At 43.3% G+C, this 14,540-nt stretch overlaps 2 protein-coding genes and 1 non-coding gene across 4 annotated transcripts in view; all 3 read right to left on the bottom strand.

Moving 5' to 3' along the window:
* Nucleotides 1-3,235: 3,235 nt before the first annotated feature.
* Nucleotides 3,236-3,309, bottom strand: trnar-ucu (transfer RNA arginine (anticodon UCU)). Its single transcript has one exon. It is a non-coding gene; the product is annotated as a tRNA-Arg (tRNA).
* A 1,695-nt stretch (nt 3,310-5,004) lies between these two features.
* sdhc (succinate dehydrogenase complex, subunit C, integral membrane protein) lies at nt 5,005-8,939 on the bottom strand. The gene is made up of 6 exons (XM_068734803.1): nt 8,891-8,939; nt 7,873-7,932; nt 7,555-7,656; nt 6,783-6,844; nt 5,589-5,752; nt 5,005-5,262 (listed from the first exon to the last, which is right to left on the bottom strand). The coding sequence occupies exons 1-6, from the start codon at nt 8,905-8,907 to the stop codon at nt 5,155-5,157; spliced, it is 513 nt and encodes a 170-aa protein (XP_068590904.1). The 5' UTR covers nt 8,908-8,939; the 3' UTR covers nt 5,005-5,154.
* A 2,223-nt stretch (nt 8,940-11,162) lies between these two features.
* atp1a2a (ATPase Na+/K+ transporting subunit alpha 2a) overlaps nt 11,163-14,540 on the bottom strand; it is a 37,708-nt gene continuing 34,330 nt past the window's right edge. For both annotated transcript variants that reach the window (XM_068734763.1, XM_068734764.1), the window contains 5 exons: nt 14,111-14,256; nt 13,876-14,006; nt 13,614-13,715; nt 13,279-13,370; nt 11,163-11,529 (listed from right to left, as the gene is read on the bottom strand). In XM_068734763.1, coding sequence (XP_068590864.1) covers nt 11,501-11,529; nt 13,279-13,370; nt 13,614-13,715; nt 13,876-14,006; nt 14,111-14,256 — 500 coding nt within the window. In that variant the 3' untranslated portion in view covers nt 11,163-11,500. The remainder of the gene's footprint in view (nt 11,530-13,278; nt 13,371-13,613; nt 13,716-13,875; nt 14,007-14,110; nt 14,257-14,540) is intronic.

A 14,540-nucleotide genomic window follows, 5' to 3' on the forward strand; every position in this document is an offset into this window, starting at 1 on the left:
GTTTATTGTTGCTCCAGCCCTTCCTGTTGAGTGATGGCGAGAACTGAAAACAAAACTAGAACAAGTGCATCCATGGGAAATAACCCCGGACACTCTGGGCGTGATTTAACACAAGTTGGCGCGGCCGGCTCTTATTACGCGGCCGAGTAATAACAGTGACGGTGACTATAATAACAATAATAGCGGCTCGTGGTGGCCTGCATCGCTGCGACGGACCGCGGGAGCACCGGAGCGATGTTTCTCCGGTCGCAGCTTGTTTTCCCAACAGCTTCTCCGCGCACTTGAAGACATATCTGGGATGATATCTAGATACTCCGAAGGGCCGGGGAGAGGTGGCTGCTTCGCACAGCGCGCGCAGTTGTGATGCTTTTTTTTTTTTTTTTTTTTAATTTTGCAGAGCGATAGAGCCAACAGAGCCGGGGGGAGAGGAGCCGGGTACAGCGCGAGCAGCCCGACAACAAAACGCATATTCAGAGTAAATTATAAAACACGGGGGGGATTATACAGCTCTCTCCCTGGGCAGGCATAACAGATTACACACACACACACACACACACACACACACAGCCACCTACCCAGAGTGCGCACACATACACATTCCTGGAGACGGAAAAGCGTCAGCACTGACAGGTGTCTCCTGTCCGCCCTACACACTCCAGCCTAACCCTGGACAACAATATAAACTGCAAAGCAATGCACGGTAATAACCACACAGACGCACACACACAGACACACACACACACCGTTATATTCCGCCTCCGGAGTCGGGTTTTGTTGTCGCTGGTCTCCAATAAAGGTCCCCAGCACGGTCCCTCCTTTGATGCGCAGCGGTCGCTTGTCCGGAGCTTTCTCTCAGTCTGTTTTTATCGACTTTTTTTTTTTGTATCTCCTCGCTCCTTCTTCTGACTCTTTGTTTTTCTTGCGTTTTTTTCCTCCGCGCGCGCTCTCTCTTCCTCTCTCTTACACACACATACACAGACACACACTCTCTCTGTGTGTGTTTGTATCTCTGTCTCTCGCGCTCTCTCTCTCTCTCCACGGCTGCCGTTCACTGCAGCAAAAACAGTCTGTCTGAAAGACGAGAGGGAGGGGAGGGGACAAGGGAGGGAGGGAGGGAGGGAGAGGAGGGAGGGGATTTTAATACGATTTGGCCCGTACCATCGGGATAACAGGGCCAGAGCAGGGGCCTACTGGCTGAGAGCAACATGAAGGAGGAGATGGATCAGATAGAGAAGTGTGAGAAATAACCATAATGCCGCTGTACACTCCACAGTGAGTCCAAACTGACCTTATCGTACTTTAACGGTATTTTATTATCTCCTGTGGTGGCACATTACTGTAGGATCCCCCGTACAGCTCTGCTCACTTTATCCGAAGGTTTGATACCGAGTACAGGTCCAGTCCAGCGGCCCTCCGAACTTGTAGCATAGGTTTAGGGCCGACACTAAACTACTGAATCCACTGAAATGGAGCAGCAGAGGTCATCTCGAGTGGATTTGTCACGGTTCTCAGTAGCCTGTAATGTTTCTTATCATTGATATTATGGAGCTATTACCCCTATCTCGCAGATAGGCCCACTGCTATTTCCCGCAGGCCTGATCATTTGCAATATGGTAATGTTATACGGAGTCCTTGGCCTAGCGGAGTTGTGGGACTTTCTCTGTGTCATTGTAACTTCACCATCTCCGCACAACGCCGCTGTCCATCTGTGAGTTAAACAGTGACTTTATTGAGACTTTTTATTATTAATCTCTTATCACCTCAACATTTGTATAATACTCCCCATGACGTTTACACATCATAATGTTTATACCCTTGTAAATGGCCAGTTTTGCATATACAGACTTTATCAATTTTAGTTCTGACCGTTTGGGAGTCAGGATCCAAGGGATGGAGGGAGGGGGGTTGTTCTGTTGCCAGAGAGGATTATGGATTAGTTTTGCTGGCGGATTAGGTCTGTGTGTGGGGAGGCATGATGGGGTTAAACATGGATGGCGGCAGCCGCACGACAACCCAATCAGTGGTGACACACTGAAACAGAGGAGGGGGCGGGGGGGGGGGGGGGGGGGGGAATACAAAATAATACGAGCCATGGGGATCCGGGAGGAGTTGGAGTCGGGGCGTTTGAGAGATCTTCAAGCAAGCAGCTGCTTTCCACACTGAAAAAAAATAAGTAGGCCTAGTGCTGCTCTGGGCTTCCATGATTTGGGTAATGTATGTTTTTTTAATGCAGAAACTAAAGTCCACCTTCAGGGGTCCTTGAAAGGATTCCAGACAGGTCCCCAGTCCGATGTCACTCAATTAAAAACACAAAAAAAACCACATAATGACTGTTGCAATCCTTATTCTCCACTTGCACATGCCACATTGTTGTTATAGTCGACACTTCAATACACAATCTGCATACACAAATCTTGAGACAACACCATGTTCTGGCCCTGTGAGTCATTAATGTTCAAAGCGAACCGGAGTCGTTCAGTGTCTGAACCAAACGGGAGACGGAACGCAGCATCTGGCGTCATTAAACACTTGTTACGAGGACGGGGAAGGCGCTAAATGTTGTTTTTTTGTTGTTGGCGCATGAATTAGAAAAAGGCTTTCGCTGTGACTCCAATGAGTGGACAGCCCCAGGTGCCGAAACCGCGCGCGAGCGAGCGAGCGTGCGCGCGTGTCCACTGACTTTCACACGACGAGGCGCTGTGTGTTGTCCTGCGGTGCCCGCGTGATGACCGTATATAAAGAGCCCGTATATAGGCTGGTATGGAAGAGCGCGCGGTGCTGCTACACCAAGCCTTTGGCCGGCTTGAAATCTGCATAATGAAGCGCTGACCTTTGCGCGCTGAAAAGGCTCGTCCATGTGAAATTTCAAAAGAAAAAAAAAAAAACTAATTCGGATGCACTGTGCATTGGCCCTCTGCAAAAACACACACATCTCAGACTGTCTGACTATATATATATATATATATATATATATATATATATATATATATATATATTTCTATATATATATATATATATTTATATATATATATATATATATATATATATATATTTCTATATATATATATATATATATATATATTTCTATATATATATATATATATTTCTATATATATATATATATATATCGTATCTGGATCCGGAGCAGCCTTGTAAGAGACATTGTAGCTGCAGAAGCAAAAAAACAACAGCTCTACTTTTTAATCCATCGCTCATCCAAAAAGCCTTTCATCCACATCTCTGCCGGGACTCGAACCCGGAGCCTCTGGATTAGAAGTCCAGCGCGCTATTCCATTGCGCCACAGAGACTAAGCCACAATTTTTTTCGATCAAAAGCGGGTTTATACTCCCCCCTCCCAGCCCCGCGCATCATCCTCAGCATCCCTCAGCATCAGGACCGCAGCCTCTGTGGAAGGTAATTTGCCGCCCGGTAGGGGGTGCTGCCGCGGCGCAACCATCGGTCTCTGATGCCTCAGAGTCTGCGAGAGCGCCTGCTGTCTATCCCCCATTGCTTAGACACGGGTTATCTCGTCAAAACATCATACGGGTGATATTATCAGTGCACAACCAAACGACGGAACATCTTACATTGTGAATGCATCAATAAGTATGAGGCAAAGCGCTCCCTCCTTGCAGGAAACGGGCCTCGTTTTTTGTCACCTCAGCTACTGTTTTAAAAAATAGGAACTATGTCTGCAGGGTTTGGTGTGAGCAGCGTATAAGCGAGTCTTAAACCCTGCAGAGTTGGAGCAATTTCCCCGTCCATCACAATAGAAAATTACAGTCTGATGGATCTCTAGCTCAGATGGGAAATGCGGCTATAGCATGGATTAGACACAATGTAGGGAATCATCTAGAAGACAAATTCACCGCAATCAGACAAAAAGAAGTCACAAACGGAGAGCAATTTTGCAAGTGTTGTTTCTGCAGTGCCAGTTACACGGAGCTGGCAGCCGTTAAATGTAGAGTTGTTGGTGTGTTATCAGAGCTGATACGGCTCTGAGGAGAATATAACACCAGCTATAAATAAAAAGCTTTAAATTAACTTGTGTTTTATAAACACTGACAGTTATTGTGCATATAGTGTGCCGAGTCCTTCATGAGCGATATGTTTTGATCACACGTTGTGGCTCACAAACAAATACATTTCAGCGACAGAACAAAATGTAATTTTGGCGACAAGTTGCCAAGTGTTTACCTCCTTTCTGACTAAACGGATTTAGCCGAAGCTAACCAGACCGAGCGGTCGCGTTTGTTTCTCAGAGCAAACGAACCGGTACAAAGCAGGATGGGTGCATCCTCCTCCCGAGAACATTTACAGTTGTTGTTGTTTTTTTCCCCCAGTGTGCACTTGGCACCGTACCCTACATAAATGAAGTTGGATCTGACATTACATCACTGCTTGCTTTTATTCACACTGCAGGACAAAAGCTGTTCAGGTGCAGTGTAGCGCCTGTGTGGCTCAGTGGGAGGTAAGGCCTGAGGCAGGCTGCCGGTGAGGAGCCTGTTCTCACAAACACAAACACACACACACACACACACACACACACACACACCTTCCACAACTGGGCTGCCTCTCCACATTTCAGCCCCTCTCTTTTTCCTGATGTTAAAAAATGTATTGGAGCGGCTGCGGCCGTGGAGAAGGTAGAATATGAATGACAGCCCACAGTAAACAGCCGCTCAACACACACACACACACACACACACACACACACACACACACACACACACACACACACCGAGTGACTGAGCACCGAGGGCAAAGGAAGGTGATTAAAGAATCTGACGTCACAGCACCATTAGATAAGTTATGTAAGGACATAACATGTAGGACACGTCTAATTTTGGACGCCGCTTGTTGTTCACACACCGAGAACAAGCGTGAAATAAACTGGGTCACATTTGCATGCACTTTGCACTCTCGCCGCACTCGATGACCCCCAAAGCCTGTCAGAGCATAATTAATTCCAAGGGACAAAACACCACAACACATTTGCCACATACAGTATAATATAATCCTTTATTTAATACTTTGATGAAACGGTGCCTGCAGTAGGCAAAGACATATACACAAAACTCCCACAGTGAATACAAGTCCACGTTCCCTTCGACTCCCTCCCCTCCTTTCCTTCCTCTCCTCTCGCTGTCTGCTCAGAGGAAGAAAGCCACGGCTATAGAAGTGATGATGGACAGACCGATGACTGTGTAGCCGGTGCGGTACACCTCGGGGATTCTGAAGCCCTTGCCGAGGTCCCACCACTGATTTAAATAAACAAAGAAGATGAAGAGAAAGAAGAACATTTAGCACAAGAAACACCAGCACCTTATGAATCCTCGAGGAAAACCAGTGAAATGAGCAGAGGTTAAGCTGAGCATGAGATACGGTTATGACAACACAGTACCTTACTTTACTGTTACAGTTTACCTTACATTACTGTTTGTGTATGTCATTTGATGTATCTGTCTCTCTGGACCCTGAGTCTGAAATAAAGTCTATCAGTACCAAAGAATCTAAAATACATTAGGCAAAAAAAAAAAGACAAACATTTGCGATAACTACCTAAATAAAATGATAAAAGTCTTACCAAGTGGCGGATGCCGTTAAAGGTGTGGAAAGACACAGGGAACGTGAGGCCGATTTTGGCCAACCCAATGAGATAGGGGCCGACGGAGAGCGAGTGGATCAAGTCCAGGTAGTGGGGGTAGTTTCCCGGTAGAACCAGCGCCGCCAAGGCAAAGGCCGAGATAGCTGGACACAGACAGAAGTAATGAGCTCGGACAAGGTGTGGGTGTGAACGGGTGCTGCGCATGCAAGCCTTTTTAAAAAGGGAAAAGAATAAGTGAGAAATGCAAGACATGCCAAGGACAAACATGTTCCTGACATTGACTCATGGATTAGTCTCCATGAGTCACCACCAGTCAGTCATTTTTAAACATCTGACTGGGTCTGTTATGTGAAGACTTTTTTTCCTTTTCCCCCCGCTGACTAAATTAAATGAAGGCCAAACAATGGTTCCGTATCAAACGGGCTCCTCAGCGGCTGCCTGAATGAGCCGCACTAAATGCTTTTGTCTGAGCTGTTCTTTCTGTGCGGTCTGGATGATTAAAAGGCAAAGCGAAACGCATAGCAGGTGTAACAGCGACGTAAACACAAAAATAAACCATTGTGTTTAAATGGATTCTTACCAGTTTTAATTCAAAATGCAAAAAGAATTGCTTTGAAAGGCAGGTTGTCTAAACAATAACGAGGGATTGCCAGAAAAAAATGTTGTTAATTTACCAGCCTCTTTGCAATGGAAGCCAGCGAGAGGATTTCAGTGATAAAGCACATGAGGGACTTTGATAGAAAGACAGGACAAAGTAAAACATTCATCAAAAGACACTCATCAAGGTCAGGAGCACCAATGAACGATGCCACAACGATTACACCGGGCAAATGGATGAAAGCCGTTAGCAGGCCAGCGTCAGACATGATTTTAAACACGCAAAAGGTTGAATTGTATTGAACAGCCTCCGTTTGTAAACGCTCTTAGCAGAAATCAATAGTGATGGACTGAAACGCCCCGGAGACAGTTTCAGGGTCAATCACAAGCTGACAAGAGGCGGTGGAACGGCTTCACTTAGCTAATAATAACGTGAAAGACCACACATAGCATCATCATGCAGTTTTGCTTTTATTTTTTTTAATGTGGAATAATTGGAACTACAGAAGGAACATTATTTAGAAGCTTATCTGTAACTTTAGTCATGATGACGATGAAAAAAAACAGATGCGTTACCTCCACTGAGCCCCACTCCAGTTCCTCTGAACGTGATGGACATCACCATGGGGACGGACCATCTGAAGCACAAAAATGAATGCCACACATTCACTATGATGCCAGACATATGTGGTTGAAACACACTCAAAGCGTTGAGCCTTCACTCACGATCGCTTGAATTTTTAAAACTGTTTTGTTCCAGGTTTGGCTCAAGCTGCCAAGTTGCATCACTGCAGCATAGAACAGAAAGGGAAACAGGACTCTGGGATGTTTTTATTTTAGCTGCAGGCAGCAATGTTTTACTCAGTGGTCGAGACTCACAAAGCAAAAAAGCAAGCAATGGGAGGTATTTTTACAATTACAAATGAAAGTAAATGACAATTTAACAAGGCCTACGCTGTTATACGTAGTCATTTCAAACAGGTGAAAGAGTATGATTTAAATCACTAGATTAGGGAACCAGCTGCCCCGACATAGAGTAGCCATAACAATGATCCAACATGACAGAAATACAAATGGATAAAATTGAGCCGGGAAAGTTAAAAAAAAGATTTTCTTGACTCCAGGTTTTATGATAATCACCGCCTGACAGTAAATCAAGTTTCTCATTTCACTGCATGACGTGAAAATCTCTGACAATGGTGGCTTGTCCAGCATGATCTGAAAATTGGCTTTTATTGTAATATTATTTTCAACTTGGATAATGTTCCACAGTAGATTTTCTAGTTTCTTTGAAAATAATACGCAGAGATTATTCAACATGAATGGAGGCGTGGCATAGAGTACGTACTTGTAAATGGTGAGATGAGGAGACATGGGTCTGCTTAATTTGGCATTTTTGGCCCAAAACTTGTTCATCTCTTCCTTAGCTGTGGTTCCCATTGGAGCAGCACTGTAGAGAGAGAAAAACACCTTGAGTGCATGAACTTACAGGAGAACAATTCATTGTACTTAGGATTTAGCATGCATCTGTACCACTACTATGAGATGTAGCAGTGTATTTATGTGAACCATGTTTTTCTCACTCACTCACTCACACACACTCACACACACACACACACACACACACACACACACACACACTCATTCACTCACTCACTCAACTTACTGTCTGTAGAAGACACTGTAGTGTGGTCTGGAGAGACAGACACTCTGACGGGCCAACGTCCTAAACACAAGAACCAAATGTTAGAAATAACCTTTTATTTGCTATCAGGACGTTTGTGTCTGCAGTCAATTAGAAAAAGCATACAATCATACAGTATCTACATGAATTTAACTTGGGTCATTTTAATAGTAGGAATGTTCCAAACTATTTCAGTAACTAATTACATCTGAACTATACTGTACATATTACAAATAACCTTGTCTAAACAAACACTACAAAGCAATTATGAAGTGGTATATCTGACAGCATGATTTCTGAAACACCCATTCATTTACTTTTATTATGCAGCCATAAAACCGACTCACACTTGGACTAGAACAATGTTACGCCCAGTTTTGTGGCATACAGGCAAACCCAAGTCAATCTGATCGAGGAGACTCTCTATCGTGAGAAAGAAGGAATGAACTAGCTTATTAGCACAGTGATAAGCACTGGCTTCATACGACTGAGAGGCGCTTTGCTCACCTTCAAACGCCACACAGGGTCAGTGAAGTGTCGACAGACATTCGACTCTCTCACGTTACGATGTTATTACACAGTTGTTAAAGGCACGGAGGCGTAGCAATGTAGCTAGCTAAACTGTCAAGTTAGTTAGCTAACTCCAAGTTAAACCAGAACAAACTTTCCGGTTAGGGAGCTTACGGACATTCAACGCCTATCTGAAGTCTGGAGGCAGCAAGTGACACCTTTTGAGTCCGTCATTAATCATACTAAGAACCAAAGTCCACTCTTTACTAGCTTCTAAACGCCCGAGAAATAGCTAACGCTAGTGTTGGGCGGCTAGCTAACGCCAGCTAGCGCTGCCTTTCACCATATTTAAGTTTATTAAATAATAATAAACAAACGGAACATTGTCACACTCGAGCGTGTTTTCCTCAGCTTTGACAAGGTACCCAAGAAAAACGAGACAACAACTTTCCCCGAGCCCAAAACATTGGGGAAGCACAGACGTACTGACCTTAGTAGGAGCGCCATGTTTGACACGGAGTGAACGGAAGTGACGTAACCGGATGTTGTTGTTCCTCTAACGTTATCTGAAACCTTCAACGGCTGTTTTTTAAGGTCACACTTGGTCAGAGTGAGCTGAGGACGAACACAAACCGTTTCTTCTCATTCGCATTTATAAGCTCGTTGGTCTTTTACATTAAAAAAAAAATCAGTTAAAAAATCTGTTGTCTCTCCCCTTAACAGATAAATAAATATAGCTTAAATAAATATAAATAAATACTACATTTAAGCTTTAATAAAATAACTGCTTAAAACAACTATTATAATTACTATTATTATTGCTGTTGTTATTATTATTAACAATGATAATGTTATTATTGCTGTAGATGAGTTTAGAGCTGAAACTTTTGGCCTCGTTTATTCATCCGTTAATTGATCAGCAAACATTTAAAAACTTTACTATGTTGACAATAAAATAATCATTGACGTCATATTTATAGCAAAATTCTCACACATTCTCTGGTTGTGAGGGTTTTATAGCTTTCCAATAAGCAACAATAAAATGGTTGATGTAAACATAGGAAAACATGCAGCAACAGCCATTTACACTGTCAGGGAAATTATAAATATTTAAAGGAGCCAGACACACAATCAGACATCTACACACACTCATCCAGATATTAAACAGTGGGGTTAATGATGCCCAGAAGCAGCCCTCGACTGGTTCCCAATGGCCTGCTACCATATTAATGTTGCGTAAAGTATAATATAAGAGACCATGTAGGACTTAAATTAGACACGGTTGGTTACATGAGAGTTAAAACCCTTCGAACATTTTTTTAGAATAGTTTTGACATTGCTTTTGACCTGACATTGCTTTTGAAATGCTCCCCTGCCTGCCGATTTCTTGTTGTTGACTATTTTGACAGTAAGGTAACGAGTGTCCAGTGAATAGAAGACACAAGGGCATACATAATGGATGATGGGACCAGGAAAATATGAGCGCAGGCAGAGTCTGACTGATTCTGAGGGGGGCACCCAGGATTCATTTGAAAATAATGATAAATTGGACGATTTTTTAACATAAATGCATAACATTTTTGATGTGGGTGTTAAAGAACTATGTAGGAATTTTACACTTGAAAAATACATGTGTCAGTTCACCGACCTCAAATCCCTTCTTGGTATCACTGGTACCTCTCTGACAGACATCAGTTCATCTCCATCAACCACTTTAAATGGACCATAGTTCCTGTCACCCATGGTGTCCCCCAGGGTTCTGTGCTTGGTCCCCTTCTGTTCATCCTCTACATAAGTCGTTCCCAAAGACTGGGTCGTGTCCCACAGTTGGGTCGCAGGAGATTTTATTATGGTTGCCAAATACATTTTAAAAACTGCAGTACACCTGATAGTTGTAGCGTACTTATAATGCTGGTGTACATTCTGTTTGTTTTACTGATGACAGGAAATGAACGGAATGAAAAGGCCCGTCAACTCCACCGAACAGCATTCATTTAGCCTCATTTATATATTATTTAATATGTGTAAATGGAGGCAAAGATGGTCAGGAACAAATTCGCTCTTCTCACGTTTCATTGAAACCATTCGCATTGTGAATTAGGTGGACGAATCCTCCGCCACCACAGCCTCCGGTTTCACAGTTATACCGATGATTCTCATCTCTACCTCTCCTCTAAGAGCATCACTCCACCAACTCACTCCACCCTCACCGCTTACCGAATAGATGTTAAAACAGTTGGGCTGGTGCTCATCTCCTGCAAGTCTCCAGGACCAAACGCCTCACCTGGGGTTACAGAGTGTTTCAAATGTTGTCGTCCCTCTCGGTGGAACTCATTACCAAACCACATCAAAAATGCACCCACATTATCATCGTTCAAAGGCTCTCAAAACCCACCTCTTCACACTTGCTTAAGAGGTGCTTGCTTAATGGCCTAGACATCCTTTTAGTCTGATCTTTTGCTTCATTTTATTGTCATTTTATTGTCATCTTTTGAGTTTTACTGCATGTTTTTTTTTCTTCTTCATTTTTTGTTTTATTCTACAGCGTGTAAAGCGTCTTTGACAACTTTGAAAAGTGCAATATAAATCTGATGTATCGTTACAATTATTATCAAAGGCAGATCTAGTGGTTTGGGGAACATTACAGATATTGACTCATGTGGCATCCTACATATGAGAATTGATGAGTTGTTTAATATCTTCTCCCAAACGGGATGACCGCAAAATCACAGAACAACAAAACCATGGCCAGGAATCTTTTTGGAATAGATTTTATTTGGTACATCTCATGAGCGACATTTGGTGTTCTTCTGTAGCCTTTGGTATCAGTTTATAAGGCACATGCTGTAGGTATGCATTACCATCGAGGAAAAACTCAACGCACAATGAAAAGCCTATTTTCAGCAGTATTTTTTCTTACGATAATCAGATTTGTGAACTGATCCATGCAATATTACAACTGACACACACACACACACACACACACACACACACACACACACACACACAGTTCTACCCCCACAAGCACGCACAATATCTCATGTACGCATACGCACACACTCTCACAGACACGCAAACTCAAACCGACATTTTCTGAATGTTAATAATATGTCTCCTGCTCCACCCAACCTGGAAGAGAAAGAGAGAGAGAGAGAGAGAGAGAGAGAGAGAGAGAGAGAGAGAGAGAGAGAGAAAGTGTCAGAGACCAAAATGACAGGCGAGCACTTTTCATAATAACCTTCCGTATCGCTCTATTTGTATTCATCTCGTTGTCTTTGTCTCTGTACATTTCCAAATGAATCCCCTTATAACTCTAAGAGTCTGATCAGCAGCCCGTGACACAGAGATTAACAGAAATGATTAGCTGTCACGATAAATTGTATTTGTCTCCCAATGTCTTGGCCCCCATCAGCCGAAACGAGGTGGCAGCGAGCAGATTTGGAGCTGCTGAAGTGTGTCCATATCATGTGTACGATCTTTTTGGGGGCATATCTCAAGAGCCTTCATCAGCCTGCTTTAATTTCCTTTCTCATCATTCTCTACTGTTTCTCTTGCTGTTGGACAGGTATAATCTCTTTGCTGGTGCAAGTGTAACACATGTTCACAGAGTTGTCTGAGTCCACACAGATCGCTGCCTGCATGTTGTATTTCACCTGCTGCTAAAGGTTGCGATTTCTTTGACCTAAAGGCAAGAAGATGAATCACTTAATGTTTTTGCAATAATCTCTGATCATATTGCTTGACTGCTTCCGTCAACAAAATTAGAAGTGGCCTGCGTTTTTCACCCGTCTGTTCATTAGCAAGATATCTTTTTTTTTAAAAGGGTTAAGGTTTAAATCTAGCGCAGATGCAGCCTTTGGCCCGAAGAATCAGATCACACTAGATTTCAGTGATGTGTGATTTTCACCACTGAATGTTGCCTTGTTTATTTGCCGTGATTTTATGCTCCATTTATTAAATTGAATTCCTGAGCAAAGTGCCAGACAGCAGTGCATTTACATGCTATGTTGTCAGGAATCAGACCTGGAAGACAAACAGTAATCAGTCAAGTGTTACAGAGCCTGCAGCTCTGAACGCCGGAGGACTGTTCAGCATCGATTGGCTCGCTGGAGGCCTGATAGTGTTCAGCTGCATTGGTTTAAGCTAGGGGTTAATGATACGTTTTAAATGAAAAATATTACAGTTACTGCTTTATAATACATGCAACAACAAAAAAATGACAATAGCCACATTTGAAACTGCCAGGAAAAACGATGTAAATTGCAAAAATTTTGCATATAGTTTACTTCGTCTCAAAAAAACAAAAATGAAAGAGATGTTGATATGACAGCTGGCCAACAGGGTTGAACACCCATGTTTTTAAATCCATGTTTTCAGCATTACATCAAAGTCAAAGCTCACATTGTCATCAGTAATCATCCATAATTGCTGCCAACATTGTTTTGTAAAATTGCTACCTGTCCTTTCCTTTTTGATCTTCCTTCAAAACAGCTCTATGTTGTTCTTATATAAATTTTTTTTGTGCTCGTTTCGACTGACATTGAACTTGATCTTCGACTGCTTGTCACCATCTCTCAAATGCATGCTGGGATCCTTCAGGTCAGATCAGCAGACCAGAGCTGTGGCGACTTTGTCAATCAGTGTGTCCTTTAAGGAGTGGACATGTGTGTTTAAGGACAGCGTGAAGGCTGAGAGATGTAGAGAGGACGGGAGAAAAGGTCTTGATAGAAAATGCCACATGTGGTTCCTGAGCTATAGGGGCGTCAATCAGTGCACCATCACTTGGCAATTTTTTTTCTTTCTCCCCCCTTTCAGCTTATTAACAAGACAAAGGCGGTTGAACTATTTTAATCTTGGCTTCTGTTAATAACTGCTTACCTCCAGGGCTCCTCCTCAGAATGAATTTACGGACCTCATCATAAATGAAGATGAGGAGACTGTATGGGAAGGCACAGAACCACCACAGGGGCCTGAGAGGAAGAGAGATACAACAGGGGCGGGGATGAACGGAGCAGCAGTGAGTCACGGGCAGAGTGCAAATTGTTCAATTCATTGCGGCCATTTTGTGAATATTAAGGATAACAAACGTGGCGTTTAAGAAGACCACAGACTTCATTCGAAGCCGAGAGTGACAGGCTAACGGCAGCCCATCAGGTCTTTAAGAGGTTATTTTTCGGTTCGGTGGAGAATATTGCATAACGGGCAGAGCGTACTTCAGGGGGTACATGCGCAAGGCGACGTCCATTCCGGGGCAGTAGGAGAGGAAGGCGGCCAGAGCAGTCTCCACAAACAGACCGAAGATCAGAATCCTGTTCCTGTTGAACACAAGCAAAAAAGGAGAGGAAGAGGTTCAAACTATTCAAAAACACTCAACGGAAATCTTCAAAGTCACAAATGACTGACTTAAAGGTGAATCCGCCTCCCCAGCTACGCGCCTCGATTTTTTGTACAACCTTCCATCCATCCCTCACTTACTTCATGCCCTGCTGAAAGAGGGAATTCCTCCTGGTCTTGCAGATGATGACATCAGCCCATTGGACAACAACGATGCTGATGAAGAAGGAGGTGTGGCAGGTGAACTCGATGATCTTCCTCTGCTCGTAGGTCTGCGAGGTTGAAACACATTCATTGCATTCATTGCATTCATTCCTGCGCAAGCATGGGAACGTTCAACGGGTGTGCCGGTTCGTCTCTGTCCCCCGCTCCTTACCCACTGCTGCCCGTAGCTGTCCTCCAAGTCGTTGACCTCGCGGTCGTCCCATCTGACGCGGATACCCAGCAGGTCTACCGGGCGGAAGCCGTTCTCCGCCAAAATCACAAAGTAGGTGAAAAAACCAGCAAGAGCCTGGATCATCCCTGGAAACAGAGAAAATATGTGCCAAGGGATCAAAGTCAAAACGTCATCTGTTCATCTGTTCAGTGTACTCAGTAAGGTACTAAAACATTATGTTACATTTTATAGCAAGACTTCATTTTACGGATCTGTAATTTCCTAATAATTTTCTTAATAGGTTTCCTGTAAAGAACCATGTCATTTGGTGCTAGTTTAGAGGAAATGGACACTAATGTCAGTCACTGTTCAGTTATTTTAGTTAGAGTTTAGCTATTTGTGTTGATTTTACACGTTTGTCTGGAGAAAA

This window comes from Cebidichthys violaceus, unplaced genomic scaffold (genome assembly GCF_023349555.1).
Source record: "Cebidichthys violaceus isolate CVI_PGR_0920_01 unplaced genomic scaffold, fCebVio1.0.p SCAF_67, whole genome shotgun sequence".
Lineage (NCBI taxonomy): Eukaryota > Metazoa > Chordata > Actinopteri > Perciformes > Stichaeidae > Cebidichthys > Cebidichthys violaceus.

Excerpts from the sequence above, each read along its gene's own strand:
- sdhc (XM_068734803.1), bottom strand. Across the intron at positions 6,845-7,554 it reads CCTCATCTCACCATTTACAA|ATGGTCCGTCCCCATGGTGA; the intron begins GTACGTACTCTA and ends TTTGTGCTTCAG. Across the intron at positions 5,753-6,782 it reads TGGAGTGGGGCTCAGTGGAG|CTATCTCGGCCTTTGCCTTG; the intron begins GTAACGCATCTG and ends GTCTGTGTCCAG.